The sequence below is a fragment of the Alligator sinensis genome, unplaced genomic scaffold (genome assembly GCF_000455745.1).
Source record: "Alligator sinensis unplaced genomic scaffold, ASM45574v1 scaffold854_2, whole genome shotgun sequence".
In the NCBI taxonomy this organism is placed as follows: domain Eukaryota; kingdom Metazoa; phylum Chordata; order Crocodylia; family Alligatoridae; genus Alligator; species Alligator sinensis.
This window is the reverse complement of record NW_005843208.1, coordinates 17,208-33,244: the sequence shown is the minus strand read 5'-3', so window position 1 is coordinate 33,244 and position 16,037 is coordinate 17,208. Positions and strand designations below refer to the sequence as shown.

Sequence of the window (16,037 nt, the reverse complement as noted above, 5' to 3'; positions counted from 1 at the left end):
TCTTGGGCCTCCAGGATGGACCCCCTCTCGGCGGCGCGAGAGGCGGCGGTGGCCATTTCCGTCTGGAGGATCCGCAGCCGCTCCTCCAGCTTCCTGCTCTTCTCCGACTCCGACGTGATCAAGCGCTTCAGCTCCTTGCTCTCCCCTTCCTTCTCCACCGCCTGCCGATGGAAGATGGACCTCTCCTGCTGCAAGCTGCTGATCAGGCTGTTCTTCCTCTCCACCTCCTGGAGACACTGTGACACTTGTTCTTTCCAGCTCTCCTCCAACTTGCCCTTCTCTTGAGCAGAAGAACGTAGAGACGCCAACTCCTTCTCTGCTGCTGCGATGGCCTCTCTGCTCCGAGACAGCTCTTTCCCCTTCTCCAGCAGCTCCTTCTTCAGGGCCTCTATGGTGCCCCCCTGTCCAGCCTGGGTTGATTTAGAGGCTTCAAGGAGTTTCTCCAGCTCAGACATCTTTGCTTTCTGCTGCCCTATCTCCCTCAAGGCTTCCAGCTCTGCTTCCTGGTGTTTGGCTGTCATAGCTTTGGTCTCAGCGGCCGCTCTTTCCAGGCTGGTGATGGTGTCTTGCTGCTCCCTGCACTTCTGCTCTAGTTTCTGCACTTCCGAGTTCAGCACCTCGGTCTCCTTCAGCTTCTCCTGATAGAGGTCTTGGCAGGAGCTGGATTCCTGCTCCCTGTGCCGGATCTTCTCCTCCAGGCTTTTGAGGGACATCTCCTTGGAGTACACAATGGACTTGATGCTGTCGATCTCTGCCTCTCGGGTTCTGGCAACCTCCAGGAAGCCCTGCAGCTCGCTCTCCATCTTGGCCGCCCGCTCCTTCAGGGCCTCCACAGAGGCGAGCTCCCCTTTCAGCTTGTTCACTGTCTTCTGCAGGTCTCTCAGCTCCTCACCGCGAGAGACATTTTTCAGACGGAGCTCCTCCAGCTCCCCTTCCTTCTCCTCGATGAGCTCCAAGGACCTGGCCAGCTCCTCCTGGTGTGCGGCACGCTCAGTCCTCTGCTCATTGAGGGCGTTCTGCAGCTGGACATCCAGCTCTGCCTTGCCAGCCTTCTCCGCTGCCAGGTCTGCCTTGACTTGCTCCATCTCCTGAGCCAGGTGCTCGGCTTCCTTGCCCCGCCGGGCTAGCTCGTGTTTGTGAGCCTGCAGGGTTTCTTCCAGCCTGGCATTCAGCCGCTTGACCTCCCCGGACAGCTTCTCTGCTTCCAGTTCCTTCTCCTTTGTGACTGATGAAGCGCGGGCAAGGTCGGCCTCCGCCATGGTGAGGTCCTTGTTCTTCTGCTCTCGGAGACGCTTCACTTTTGCTTCCAGCTCAGTCTTCCTGAGCCTTTCCTCAGACAGCTCCTTGGTGACCCCCTCGAGGGCCCCAGCCATTTTTCTCACTTCTGCCTGCAGCTGGGCAACCCGCTGGGCTGTTTCCTGGTCAGAAGCCGCCATCTTCTCCTGCAGAGAAGAGAGATTGGCCTTCAGCTTCTGCTCCGCGCTCTCCTTCTCCTTGAACCGTGCCAGGGAGCCAGCAAGGTCCGACTGAGCCAGCGCCAGCCTCTCCTGCTGCTCTTGGATCCTTTCCTCCAGCTCGGCCACTTTTCCCTGCTCCTTCTGCAGCTGCCGGCAGGCCTCTTGGTGGTCTTTGCTCAGGGCTCTCACCTGCTCCTTCAGCTGCTCGCGCGCACCTTCATCCCCTTTGGCCACTGAGGATATTTTCGCCAGTTGACGTTGCAGCGTCTCCACCTTCTCCCTATACTCGTCTCCCACCTGCTGCAGCTGCCTTTCCAGCGCTTGTCCCTTAGCTTTCTCCTCACCCACCTCCCGAGCCATCTGATCTCGGTGCTCCGACAGCTTCTGGATTTCAGTCTCCAGCTCGTTTATCCGTGCCAGGTTCCCTTCGAGGGTCTCGGAAGCCCTCCTTTTCTCATCCTCCAAGATCCCCTCGGTGTTCCGGACCGACTCTTCCAGGAACAGGAGTCGCTCCTGGAGCCGGGCATTTTCCTTGGCCAGCTTTTCTTTCTCCAAAAGCTTCTGCTGACCTTCTTTCAGCTTGGTCTCCGCTTCTCGGAGCTGGGCTTTCAGCGACTCGGCTGCTGCTGCCTGGACCTCGCTCTGCTGGCACTTTGCAGTGAGCTCAAGGACTCTGGCATCCAGGTCTTGGACCCTCTGGCCCAGCTGGGCTTTCTTCCTCTGCAGCTCTAGCACAGAGGCTTGGTTGGTGTCTCTGGCTTTCTCCAAGGTTTGCAGCTGGGTGGCCAGGGCTGCCAGCTCTGCCTCTTTTCCCTGCTGGAATTCCTGGAGCTGTAGCACAGCCAGTTCCCTCTCCTGGAGGGCCTTTTCGTGCTCTTCTCTCAAGGCAGCCAGCTGCCTGGCCTCCCCCTGGCTGGTCACTTCCATCTGCTGGGTGACGTGCAGCAGTTTCTCCTCATTGTGCTTCAGGGTGCTGCTCAGCTGGTCCACTTGGAGGCTCAGCCCCTGGATCGTCTCCCTGGAAGACTGTTCTTGCTTCTGGAGGTCTTCTGCTAGCTGTCCCTTCTGGGTCCTTTCCTCTTGCACCCGCTGGTGCAGACTCATCAGCTCCTGCTCCTTCTGGAGGACGAAGGCATTGAGCTTGGCGATCTCTGCAGTGAGAGTGTTCACCTGAGCCGTCAGGCGTGCCTCCTGCTCTCGGGAGTCCTGCTCCAGCTTCTCTTTGCCCTGGTGGATCTCGGAGACAGAGCTCTGGAGGCTGCCAATGAGCTCCATGAGCTGAGCTTTCTCCTCTTTGAAGTGATTCTGTTCAGTTTGGAGGTTCGCCTCATGCAGGCTCTTCTCCTCCTCCAGCCGAAGGATGGTGGCTTGGAGCTCTATCACCTTAGCGGTGAGGCTTCCTACTTCCTGCTTTAGATCTTCAAGCTGAGAGAGCAGAGAGAAATGAAACACCGATGGCATTCAGTAATGTTCCAAAGGAGACCTAGACACTTCTGCCCAACAGGGAGCCTGGAAAGCGCTCTGCTGCCTTGCAGTTGCAGCAAGAGCTAGTTTCTTTAGTTCTCCCACCATTTCCAAGTCCTGGGGCAGAAAGCCTCACTGACTGGGTCGGACCCACCACTGCGTGGGGACAGGAGACCATGGCACCCAGCCACCACGGCAGAAGCTACACTGCAAAATAAACTGGAGATTCCTCAGTCCCACAATACCAGACATACCCACCCCAAAGGAGAGCCGAGCTGCTTTTACTGCAGAACAACCTGCGCCATCAGCAGGACCTCACCCACCCATCGCTGCCATTGCCCAGTCCTGCCAGGCAAGCCACCCAGGGCAGTCAGTTACTGCGGTGCTTAGAGAAGTAGAATCCACATGCACAACAGGAAGGACTGAGCTCTCCTTGGCACGCAGATGGCCTGAGATGCTCTTCAGACTCTTCCAGCCATGCTGGCAGGAAGCCTGGAGGCTGCTCCTTTTAAATGAGCGGGGGGAGTGCTGATCCCTGTGCACAAGCAAGAGGCTGGGCAGGCTGAGCTGTGCTTTCCCACAGCAGTTGGAAGTGAGCTTCCCCCTCCCAGCCTACTCTGAAGACCTCTCTGTGCTTGCTCTCTCTGTTCCAGCCCGCGCGAGACCCCGCCATACCTGGAGGACGTCTCCCATAACCTCTCCTTTCTCCTGCATGGCGCCATCCCCCAGCTTCGCCAGCTGGTCCTCCAGCAAGGAGATCTTCCCCTGCAGAATCTCTATCTTCTCTTCCAAACATTTCTGGGGAGTGAGGCACATGCATTAGCACAGCTGGCCGTCGGCAGGGGAGGAACTCAGACATCAGCAAAAGCTCCCGCTCAGGCTGGCAAAACCGTCTGCATTCTTGTCGGGGCTCCGTGGCTGCTCATTTCACTGCTGGACTCTGCTCACTCCCCACTTGGGGCCTTCACCGCAGACACTATTTCCTCATAAGGGTACAACGGATCCCACCCCCTGCCCCAGGAACTGGCTAATGCCACGCACAATTGAGCACCGTTTCCCTCGTAATTAATGCAGGGCTTCCTCCTGTGGAGACGGGCACGCTGCTTCTGCGGTGCTCCTAGGTCCCACCAACCCAAAGACATTGAGTGCTGGATTCCCCTTCCCCACCCCAACAGGGTTCCTGGAAGTACCAGAGACCCTTGGGCTCCAAGCTCTGGCTGCTTCCCTGTACCGCACCAGTGCACCCTCACCTTCTCCTGGATGGCGTTGTGGAGCTCGCTCTCCAGGTGGGTTTGCTTCTCACCCCCCTGTGTCAGCGCCGCGCTGTGCTCTTCAGAGAGCTCGTTCAGAGCTTCTTGCAGCTGCATCAGGTGGCTGGCGAACTCCCGCAGCTGGATGGAAGGGAAGCCCCACCCACCCCCCAACAAACTGCCTGGTTAGAGGGTACACACAACATGCTGTCCAGGTGTCTGGGACCCCCAACATCGTAATATCCCAGAGCTTCACATACAGCCCATTCCCTCAACCAAGGCAGGGCAAAGTAACCTGCCCAAGGATACAAGAGGCAGTTGGTGAATGAACCTCCCCCTAGGTCCTAGTCCAGGGAGCCTTATCACCACCAGATCACTTCTCCCCAGTGTCATCCCCTAACCCAGCCCCACATGCCTCTGATGACAGCAGGGGGGCAACCAACAATCAAGTTGTATGTGAGAACAGCTCCTACAAGAATGGCTGCAGCCCAGGTCCAAAGCATGGTGCTATCCCAGGCTGTCACTACAGCAGGCTAGATCAGAGGTGCTCAACCTTTCTGCCTGGTGGGCTGGATGTGCAGTGCTCAGTCCACCTGCAGGCCGGATCCGGACACTGGTCCTGATCTAGCACCTGGACCGGGCACAGCAGGGGGCCCTGCTCTGATCCAGACACATGGGAGAAGGGGGTTTGGCCCAGTTCCAACATGTCTCCATGACAAAGTGGGGGCACTACCTAGCCCTGATCCAGGCACAGGAGCAGGGGAGGGCGTATGGCCCAGACTAGCTGTGAGAAAAGGGGAGGGAGGAAGAAAGAACCCAGTCATGCTTGGGAATTTGGCAGCAGGGAGGGTGGCAATATTAACTGCCACTGCTCCCCCACTGCCAATTTCCCCAACCCACGGGAAGCCCTGCAGGCTGGATGCTATGACTGCAGGCCAGATTTGGCCCGTGGACCAGAGGTTGAACACCCCTGGGCTAGATCATCACCTTGGAGAAGCAGGGGTGCCCTGTACCTTGAAGGAGAGGTCCCCGTTCTCCTCTGAGAGCTGGGTGATCTTTCGGTCCATCTGACCCTTTTCAGTCCTCAGGTCTTGACACTGTTTTAAAGCTTCGTGCAAACGCATCATCAGGCTACGGGAGAGGGGAGGGGAGCGGATTAGGTTTCCTGCCTTGTGAGGGGGAATGCCACTGGCAAAGAAGGGGGAGAAGCAGCTGCACCACTGTTGTTTTCAATGTTAAGAGGAAGATGATGAGGGTCCTGAGGCACTGAGAGATGCTGGATTTTACTCAGAGACCAGCTTAGGACTAAAGAGTTCCTGGATCTCTGAACCTGCCAGCCACGAGGGTTAAGTGGAGAGGGGGAGAAGGAAAGTCCCTTTTCATACCCCTAGGGAATTCAACTGAATCTAATCAGAGGGGGACGACAGCAGCTGTTGCATGCTTCAGATTAGCATGAGCCTCAGCAGGGATCGTGCCTTCTAGACTGAGGTAAGACACTCTTGTCTGTTAACTTCCTCAGCCTACATACACCACTGGCATCACTGGTCTTCATTCAGGATGCCAGAGTTTGAGCACGTGGCCACTGACCCAGGCTCCCCTCTCCGAGCTAACAGACGCATGTCACAGGGGAAGAAGGTCCAAGGCCCACAAAGCACCTTCGGTCCCTGGACTCAGGCTCTAAAGACCCAGAACTGCCACCATGATTGCCAAGTGTGACCTGCTGCACAGCAAAGACCACAGATCTTCACTGCCACTGCTTCTTGCTTCAAATCCACAAGCTGAAGCCAATGGGCAGGGGGAAAGAGGGCATATGGGGATATATCAGAGGGAGCTCCTGTCCTGTGTGCTACAGAAAGGATGCGGGTCTGAGCCCAGCTCAGGAGGGGACCAAGGCAGCCTGGAGCGGTTACCTCTCATTCTTCTCCCGCAGCTCTTCCAGCTCTTTGGGCTCCAGCTGCTCAGCAGCTTGCCTCTCATTCAGAAGGGTCAGGCGGTCAATCCGCTGCTGCAGCATGGTTATTTGAGTCTCTGGAAAGGAGATGGGACGCACTGTTACTGTCCACGTTCAATGCCCAAAGGGCACAAGCTGAGCAACATGCCTCTGTGCTCCAACGGGTGAACGCCCACGCTGCATGATCTCGGCCACACCAGGAACAATTGGTGGGATTGCCCAGTGCCTGCTTTGTAGCTGCTGCCTAGCTCTCATGTTAGGAGCTGGCATCTGACTAACAGGTCTCCAGCAGGGTCGGCTGCAGCAGCTTTCTGTTGTTAGCAATGCAAGAGGGGAATTGGCTACACAGGCTCTGCCAGGGAAGAGGATCAGAAGATTCTCTGGTTCAGAAGTTTCCCTTAAGCCACACAAGTGTGGAGGATGCAGCTCCAGCCACTACCTCTCTCTACTTTGGTAGGAAAAAAGGGAACCAGCAGCCCCCAGGATGAGCCTGCTCTATTGGCTGCTAGCACAGACCAAGTCTGAGCAGTGAACAAGCACATGGCCTGCAATGCCACACACTTCCTTCCAGCCCACCACGTGCCAACAGCTACTGACCCTTCTCTGTGAGGAGTTTGCGGTTCTCTGCCAGTTCCAGCTCCAGCTCATCCCGGTTCTCCCTCTCTGCCACCAGCTGCTTCTTCAGTCGTCTCAGCTGGAACTGGGGGGTCTGCAGGATGTCACCCATGGGTGAAGCAGGCATGCCAGGAAGGAAGCTGTCACGAAACCATAGCCACACACTGTGCAAGACTGAGAGCCAAGAGACAGAGGCTGCTACCCCCACCCCAACGCCCTCAATAGAATCCCAGACCCACCGGGGCACCAACATCTAGAATACTGGCACATGACGACTGCCTGGAAAGAAGGACCCCTGCCCCTTGATCCTACTCATGCCAAGTCCCGGACACTGGGGTGTGGGTAGAAAGACTTTCCCTTCCAGGACAGGGGCTCCTCAAACTCCCTGCTGCCCTGCAGTCAGTCATCAGGACATGGTGAGCTCTACTGCTCAGTGTGAGAGATCTCAGCTCAGTTCTTCCCAACCTGCCCCTGATCTTTACCACCAATCTCGATCTCTCAAACCTTTCACAAGATGTCAGATTGACTTGGGACATGGGAGGGGGACCGGTATTTAAGAAGCAACTGCTTTATGGGGACATCAGTACTCAGGACAACAGAGCATCCCAGTACGATCTCTGTTTCCTTACTGAATGGAGGGGCTTTCCTGCTGGACGGATCGCAGCCCGGGGTCATAGGAAAAAGCCAAAGCTGCCTAGGGAGGCTGGGAACATACTTATTCAGGCTGGAGGAGGAGGCAATCTTCTGCAGCTCCAGGAAGCGCACCTCGCGCGGGTGCTGGCGGGAGAACATTGGGGAATGCTCCTCAGAGCTGCTGCTGGAGACACTACATGATGATGCTGGGGAGAAAAGCCAAGAGGCATCAAACAAGCTTGCCCTGATGCAGGGAATGGGGAAGGCTTAGAAGCTTAAATGTTCAGGATTGAATGCTTGTGTCCTACGAACCACAGGTCAGATACTAGTGAGGTCAGTCCTGCCCCGACACCATCCTCCTTGCATAGGCTGGTCAGCTCCACAGGGGTATTGAGTATGGGGTCTGCCCTGCCCTGATGTCCTTGCACAAGACACCCGCTGCCATCACAGCTGTGAAGCATGCAGTCCACCCTGCCCCTCCGCAAGAGCAATGTCATGAGAGGTGGGGTGGGATACTACAGGGACCAAAAGCAGAGCTGTCGCCCTCATTCTTGAAGTGCCCCGTAGCAGCAAGGCAGGACGTCTGGCTCTTGGCAGTGCACAGAGCAGTAGCTGCAGCCTGCTGCCGTGGCACAAAACATGATCCCCAAGTGAAGGACCTTGGGGAAAAAGGATCTGCTCACTAAAGCAACGCACTCGTCCTCAGTGTCTGGCAGCCTCGGCTGGCTCCGCCTGCTGTGCTGAGGGCTTGGGCCAGCCCCATTTTGGCAAGTTCTGCATAACAGCAAGTTTGCTCCTGGAGTGCTGGAATCCACCGCTTGGTGGCACCAATCTGCTGGAAAAGGCCATCGTAGCTGACTGAGATGGCAGCAGCATGAACACAGGAGGGCAAAAGAGCAAGGGAAGGTCCTGGTGCTGGGGACTGGCTCTCACCGCTAGTGACCTTGTAGCTGAGGGCTATTTTTGTCCCGTTCCCATTTAGACCTTAGGAACTACTATAATAAACCTGATGACTAATGGGGTCAACCTTTCCCACTTGATGGGGGCTGGGAACGTGCCTAGCCAGCTGCTGCTCCCTGTGCAGGGCCCAGCCACTTCTGCAGGGCTAGTGCCAACAGCCCCTGCTATTTTGAGCGATATGATGAGTGATATGATGAGCCAGCTTTGGTGAGTCACCACCACCACAGAACCCACCTCTCTTCTGCAGGAAGATCTCCAGGCTCTCGCTGAGGCCCTCTTCATTGTCCAGCACGAACTTGAGAATGGTGGCCAGCTCAACCTGAGGAAGAGATGGCACAGGATGAGCAGCCGGACTGCTGTAGGCACGCGTGGGTGGGGAGGAAACCCTCCGAAGCTGCCACTCCCTCTAGCAGTTAAAGAGAGGTACTGAGGAGCTAAACAAGTGGCCCAGAGATTAGAGCCTTGCCAAGCCCGTGATTCTCTACCCATCACGCTAGGCAGAGGGGGCATGGAACATGCCAGCTGCCACGAGGGGCTTATGGAAGTTGGGGAAGGAAGTACCACCAGGGCTGGAAGGTCTAGCTGACAAAGAAGGGAGGCGATGTGCCATACCCCAAGGCCTCACAGCCCATCAGGGACAGGCTTGGAACTGCAACCCAAAGCCGCAGCCACAAAATTGTCTCTGCTCACTTGACACCCGTATACACGATCACACTTCCTCCCTCCACACCTACGGCTGGATCAGTGGCTGGATAGAGTGTCATACAACAAGCCTGCAAGGAAGAGTTGGGGGTTACCTGGATTTTGTACTCAAATTCATTCCAATCCTTGGGGCTTTTGGTACTTATGGAGGTGTGGTACAGGAGTAGCACAGTCACCTGGAAACAGATGCTACGGGTCAGAAGGGGGAATTGAGCTTCATAACACATGCATTCAGCCGGACACAGATTTACTCTGGTGGCTGCACCATCCCCGCAGCACTGCCTCCTGCTTTGCGTGAGGCCACAAGAGGAGAATGAGTCCGCACGTGCATCCCCCTCTCGCTGCAGCATTGGCTCGGTCACCCAAAACTCATTCTCAATTTCTTTGGATTTGTGCAAGCTGCTGCTCCCAGCACCATGCCCGCCCTCTTACTGCATATGCCCTCCACAGGTTTAGATAACGTAAGAGCTCTATTACAGTTGTCCCAGAAGGCTTCACCTCTCTGTTTGGATCCATTGTTGGCTACTGCTTCATACAGACACCAGAGACATACAGGTACCTTAGCCAGCTCTAGCTCCTCTCCCTCCAAGAGCTTCTCCACTGACACCAGGCTCTCCATGGTGGCCTTGTGCTTGCAGTGCTCTACAATGGAAAGCAAAAGGGCTGGTTACACCAGAGTCTCTGCTGCACTTGCCTCCAGGAGATGGGATTCAAGGCCTCCTCCTCACTTCCCAACCCTGAGGGCTAATGGCATCCCCACCCCCACATCGCATGCTAAAAGCATCCCCACCCCCTCATGACACCAAGGCTAGCATAACCAGCTCAACACATCCAATATGCCAGGGGAGGAGAATCACCACCCGCACTGCCTAGGCAACACAAGACAGGGCAACAAGCTCAATGCCAAAGCTCAGCCTTAGACCCTAAACAGGGTAACCAGGCCAGACCCTCTGCTTAACCTTTGTTTTGCTGGGACCAAGCAGGGCCTTCCCTGGTCCAAGCCTCTGATCCAGCTCCCCTGCCCCACCCTTGGAAATCCCTCTACTCCTGCTGGTGTCCCAGTATTGGCCCCAAATTGCATCCCCTTTAGGTTTATACACCCACTTCCACTACGGAGACCAAGCATAATATCTAGTAGTCACAGAAGTCACTGCTTCTCGATCAGACCTTCCAGCTCATTTTGACTAAGACCCAAGGTTAACACACCTAAAGATCCAGCCATATCCTGTTGCATCAGATATGTTGGGCTGGTTATGCTAATAGCATGTGATGATGGGGTAGGGGATGCCATTAGCATGCCAGATATCCGCCTCCTGCACTGGGCAGACCCCAGAGCAAGCCCTCTGCTCCGCCTCTATCCTCTAGAGCATATGTGCAGACCTCTCCATAAGAAACTTTTCCCCTGTGCTGCCAAGCCTCGCGGCAACGCCGCTTACAGCCATGGGGCACTGGTTACATCAGTGACTCAGCTCACATGGGACTGAGTGTACCTAGAAAGCCACAACGAGAAGGGTGGAATTCCTTACTCTGTAGAAAGCTGCAGATAAACGCTATCCTCTCCGGCAGGGGCTGCTGCAGAGCTGACTCTCCCTCCTCCGTGTCATGGCTGAAAGAGTGCACACAGGTTATTTGACCCCCTGGGGATGAGGCCAAAGCTGCTCATGCAAGGCTTGGTGCTCTGTTACAGGAAGGCAGAGCCTTACGCAATAGGTTTCTTGCTTTCCCTATTCCCTGCACCAGCGAGGGAACAAATCTGGTCCAGATGACGGGGCCTCGGCATCCGGCCATGGGGACTGAGCACGCGCACAGCACATTGCTGACAAGAGGCTGCTGCCCAGAGTACTTACAACCAGCATAAAATATGCACGTTCCCTTCCCCCACCCAGCTCATAAACAGATCCACCCTCCCAGTCTTTTCCAGAGCCCACATTAACATGGCTGTGTTTATTTCCTTGCCTGTGCAGCTGCCAGGAGGCGGGGAGGGGAAGGGAAGGGAAGGCTAGGCTGGAAGAGGATACTATGGTTCCAGAGCAGCCAGCAGAAGGAGCTCAAGAAGGGACAGAAGTTTTAAGGGGAGAGAGAACTACTGGATTTAGAGAACATGTTGGGTGCCCCAGCCGTTTACAAATTGGTGGGCATCTGCTTGCCAGTTCAAGCCAATCAGCCCCTTCCCCAGAACATGACTGAATTGCAGGGGTGCCCCTTACTACCTGGGCAGCCTGTGAAGGAGCCCAATATCTAACAGATGGCCCTGCTAGGGCTGGTGGCTCAGAACGCTTCTCACATCAGTTCAGGGCCAGACTCTGGCATGGAGATGCAGCAGTGCCCACCAGCAAGGTCAGAGGAGCTGTGCACTGCATCCAGGCTATGATCACCTTCTCTATATGCATTTGACAGCTTGGTGCAGCTTTGAGGGGGCCCTGGAAAGCAGTTTCCACTTCCCTAGGTCCAAGCCACCACATTTTTTCTTCCAAGAGCCAGGAAGAGCAGCACATACATGGGCAATAACTATCTACAATTCTCACTTACACTCATGGAAAATGAGGGTTGGAAGGGACCTCAGGAAGTCACATCTAACCCAACCCCCTGCTCAAAGCAGGACCATCCCCAGCTACATCATCCCAGCCAAGACTTTGTCTGGCCGAGTCTTCAAACCCTCCAAGGATGGAGAGTCCACTACCTCTCTAGGCAACCTGTTCCAGTGCTTCACCACCCTTGTGAGAGAGTTTTTCCTTATATCTAACCTCAACTTCCCTTGCTGCAGCTTGAGCCCATTGCTCCTTGCTCTGTCGTTTGCCCCCACTGAGAACAGCCCAGCTCCATCCTCTTTGCAACCCCCCTGCAGGGAGGTGAAGGCTGCTATTCAATCCCCCTCAGTCTTCTCTTCTGCAGACTCAATAAACCTAGTTCCCTCAGCCTCTCCTCCCAAGTCATGTCCACCAGCGCCGCAACCATTTTCATTGCTCTCCACTGGACTCTCTCCAATGTGTCCACATCCTTTCTGTAGTGGGGCCCCACAACTGGACACAGGACTACAGATGTGGCCTCCCCAGTGCTGAACAGAGGGGAAGAATCACTGCCCTCAATCTGCTGGCACTGCTCCTACCAATGCAGCCCAGGATGCCATTACCCTTTTTGGCAACATGGGCACACTGTTGGCTCACTTGCTTCAAGGTTGGCTGAGGTCTTTTCCCATTGTGACACAAACCCAGATGCTCAAATGCTGGGACTTGTCCGGTTACAAAGGAAGCTGGACACTAACTGCAAATGAGTTTGGGACCTTTAGGTCACCACGTGCAGACACTTTAAAAGGCTTTCTATCCACTGTCCTCATTTCAGAGCTCCCCCCAGCCAGGCTTTCCTTCACACCTTTTTCTTGTTCTGGACAGGAGTCCGGCCCAGCAAGTCACTTCATATAGCCAGGTCTGCTAATTTGTTAATCGGAATTAGATTAACCAGGTCTGACTAAATATATCCTTTGCAGGCAGCTCCTTCCTCCCCACCCACCCACTGCACAGTCAGATCCCAGCTCTGGAGCAGGCTCTTGTTACGCAGCAAGGGATAATTATAGCAGACAGGCGTCCACCAAGGCTCCCAAAGGAAGAATTTGCAATGCAAGGCGGTGCCCAACTAGGAATAACAGCCTCCCATTCCACGCACGGCTCCTCTCTGCTTCAGCTCTTGCATGCGACTCAGTGCTTGAGCGCGCCCAATTCCAATTCCAGCTTCCATTATGTTGTAAAGGCTTTTTATAATCCGGCTCACAGGCAGTAAAAGCTGTGCCTGGACGAGCCACTGCTGCGAGCTCATTCTCCAAAGCCATGTCACCTCCTCCCCCCACATTCCCCAGAGAACCAAGCACTGCTCAGTGCTGGAATGGCATACAGAGCCCATAGCACGCTAGAGGCCTTGGAGTCCCACAGACATGAGGCAGCAGCAGGCCTGGCATTCCCAGGGGCAGCTTGAAATGCACTGGTGGAGAGGAGCCAGGCCATCTCCTGACAGCTGACTCAACAGCCACAGAGCTGCCACAAGCCACCCCTTTCAGGTGGAGGCGGAAGAGCAGCTTCTGGGCTTCCAGGTCGCTGCCAGGACTAGGACAAGAAGGCACCAACTTGGTGCATGGGTCTTTTCCATCCACCCCTCCTGGATTTCTGCATTCACCTGGGGCAACTTCTACAGCTCAAGTCTGGGACCATGCAACACGTCAGAGACAGCAACTGTGGGAGTGAGCTGGGGTCTTTGGGGCACTCTGTCATTAGATGATGTAATAGTTCCACGCTCTGTCCTTGCCCTCGGCATCATTGCACAGCTGCAGCCCATGGAAGTGCACAGGCCATGGCACGTAGGACCTTTGGATCCCTCCAGGATGCATGAGAAGGAATGAGCCATGCAGGAGTGCTCTTGGGTCCGCAGCTGGCAGCCCACCCTTTTGTTTGCGTGTTGAGGAGGTCTGTGCTGAAGTTGGAAGCACGGTCAGAGTCCCACCACATCGTCTACACACAGCTGCTCTGAATGGAGCTGTGCCTCAGTGGGATTCCTTAGCACTGCCTGATGGGTTCTGTTTCAATGGAGACTGGATTTATAAATCAAGTGAAGAATGAAGGGAGAGTAGGGACACAACACTGGTGCATTTGGAAGTGCAACCAGGAGGAACCTCCCAAAGTCAGACCCTGCTTTTGAGAAACTTTAGGGTGCACTGGACCACCTCGGGCTAGGCCTACAGTCCTCTCTCTCCTGGAGCAAAGGGGCTGCTCGTAGGCCTCCCAAATAACCCAGGCACGCTCTAAGCCTGTTCCTGTGGCACATGGGCTTTGCATTCAGATGCCGTGCCAGTGGATGGTAGACTAAAACCATCCCGATCAGGGGCTGGTGACCTACAGCCTGTGGGCTGGATCTAGGCTGCCACAGCTTAGGGAAAATCAGCAGCATGCAGCAAAGCTCGGCATGTCCTCCTTAACCCTACTGCTATTCCCCTTTGAAGCCTTCCTGGCTGCTCTCTCTTGCCTTCCACAGTACTGAATTCACTGTTACCCACTGCTTCTGGGGATGAGAACCAGCGGCACATAGTACAGGTGGTGCAGGCAGCAGGAGGGTGGGTGTTATGGAGGCAGGCATAGCAGCCCACCACTCTAAAAAGTTGCCAACCCCACTCGCTTGGTTAGAGTCCTGCCAGGCAGTTCGAGGGAGGACCAGGTAGCTCTTTTCTACTCACAGTTTGTTAATGATCTTGATGAAGACGCTGCAGTCCTGGAGCTGTGCCAGGTCATCAAGGGCACTGTCAACTTTCAGACTGTTGATCTGGGGATGCGACAGGACAATCAAAAACCTGGATCCCAGCAGAAAGCCAGCGTAGGGCTACCAGCACCTGCCTGCTCTGTGAAACACCTTGGCTTTGAACATGCAGCTTCTGGGGCATCAGGCAGTCTCTTTCAAACCCTGCTTCCATCCCCAAAACCAAGCCCGAGACCATCTATCTGGAAGGAGAAGAGCCAGCGCAGCTCCTGGCTCTGGTAGCTTTGCACTCTGTGGTCAAACGTGGGTCAACTCAAAGCCAAGACACCAATACAGACCCTCATTTGTTTCTCCATGGAGGTTCAAGTCAATTCAGACACTGCTTGGGTGTGCCCATGAGAACCCCTGCCTCATTTTACACCTATTCTGCCCTGACCACATTCCCTTTAACCTCCAACTCTACCTTAAGCACTGAGCTCTCAGTCTCCACCCCAGCCTGGAGGCCCAGGATTTCCAACTGGACCTGCGAGCAAACTCTGCCCCACACCCTCACTTCCTGCCATATCATGTCTTTAGAACTTAGCAGCCTCGCAGGGAGCAGCCAGAAGGTAACAACACCCAGCAGGAAGGATCAACCCCTGCCAGGACCCTCCCATTGCAGTCACAAAGAGACTCCTTCAAATGAATACCCCTTGCCCAGTGCTTTGCAGAAAGGTCCCCCAGGCCCCTCCCCAGCAGAGCCCAGGGGGAAGAAACTGCAGCAAACAAGGCCAAAAGACCAATAGGCAAGAACCAAAAGAAGCAGGGACACTTTACCCAGGCAAGAAGAGCCGTGGCTCTCGAGGTGTGAAGAGGCATCCTTGCAACGCTGCCAGCTTACCCTCTGCACCTAGAAGGGCCAAGAAGAAAAAGAGCTGTTAAAGCCTAAATGCAGCAACAAGATTCATATCCAGGCAGTGCTTGACAGTAGGCACCGACTCTGGCAAAGGAGAAGCTAACACAGGGCTGGCATTAGCCCTGCGCTTTCCCACTGCTGTGAAACCTGCTGAGAACACAGCAGTCCGGTTTACAGGCGGGGAAAGATGCTGGGAGTGGTTACATGACGTAGAACTGGAAATGATGCCCCGGTCTGCCGGCCTGCAGGCCCCTGGCTCCAGCTGCTAATACTAAACACTGCCAGTTATTTATTTCCTATCTTCCACATGGGCTAGTCAAGAGGGAACAGTTTCATCCAACCCACAGTGTACACACTTCTGGGGGTAGGAAAGAGGGTGTTTCAACCACCCATAACAATTTTACAACAGTTTAGACAGAGAGAAAAAGAGTCCCCATCTAATTGACAACAGCAAAGCAATTATAGTCTGATGACCTAAATTCTCAGGTTGAAATGCAGCTCAGATAGCAATTAAAAAAATGCCTGGACCCTACGATTTCTATGAGAGTTGGGACTCAGCTGAAAGCCACGAATGTTGAATAGTCTGTTTATTATTTCAGGTTGTCTCGCTGCTCTCTGTGGCGCAAGCCAGCTATTAATCATGTCTATTATGGAAGTCCCAAGGGGCCGACGTACACCAGCACAGCACAGAACCAGATGCTGAAAGAGGAGGCGGCAGTCCCTGCCCCAAGCAGCTCCCAGACAAGCTGAACACACAGGACAGAGGGGAAGCAAAGCCCTGAACCTGAACCTGTGGAACAGCTGGTTCGAAGGGGAGCGACTGCCAGGCTGTCCAAATGCCACCTTCTGCTGGTCACCTTGCAGACTGGCAAGTC

The 16,037-nt window shown here is 55.0% G+C and overlaps 1 protein-coding gene across 1 annotated transcript in view; it reads right to left on the bottom strand.

Annotated features, from left to right (window-relative positions):
- The window catches only part of NUMA1 (nuclear mitotic apparatus protein 1), a 35,374-nt gene that overhangs the window by 11,989 nt on the left and 7,348 nt on the right, over positions 1–16,037 (bottom strand). Inside the window, exons 2-14 of the mRNA XM_014526939.2 lie at positions 15,084–15,156; positions 14,248–14,333; positions 10,559–10,638; positions 9,592–9,674; positions 9,128–9,208; positions 8,565–8,649; positions 7,453–7,576; positions 6,720–6,877; positions 6,082–6,199; positions 5,185–5,302; positions 4,172–4,312; positions 3,597–3,719; positions 22–2,882 (exon numbers count right to left, since the gene is read on the bottom strand). Of these exons, the coding sequence (XP_014382425.1) occupies positions 22–2,882; positions 3,597–3,719; positions 4,172–4,312; positions 5,185–5,302; positions 6,082–6,199; positions 6,720–6,877; positions 7,453–7,576; positions 8,565–8,649; positions 9,128–9,208; positions 9,592–9,674; positions 10,559–10,638; positions 14,248–14,333; positions 15,084–15,125 (4,100 nt within the window). The 5' untranslated portion in view covers positions 15,126–15,156. The remainder of the gene's footprint in view (positions 1–21; positions 2,883–3,596; positions 3,720–4,171; positions 4,313–5,184; positions 5,303–6,081; positions 6,200–6,719; positions 6,878–7,452; positions 7,577–8,564; positions 8,650–9,127; positions 9,209–9,591; positions 9,675–10,558; positions 10,639–14,247; positions 14,334–15,083; positions 15,157–16,037) is intronic.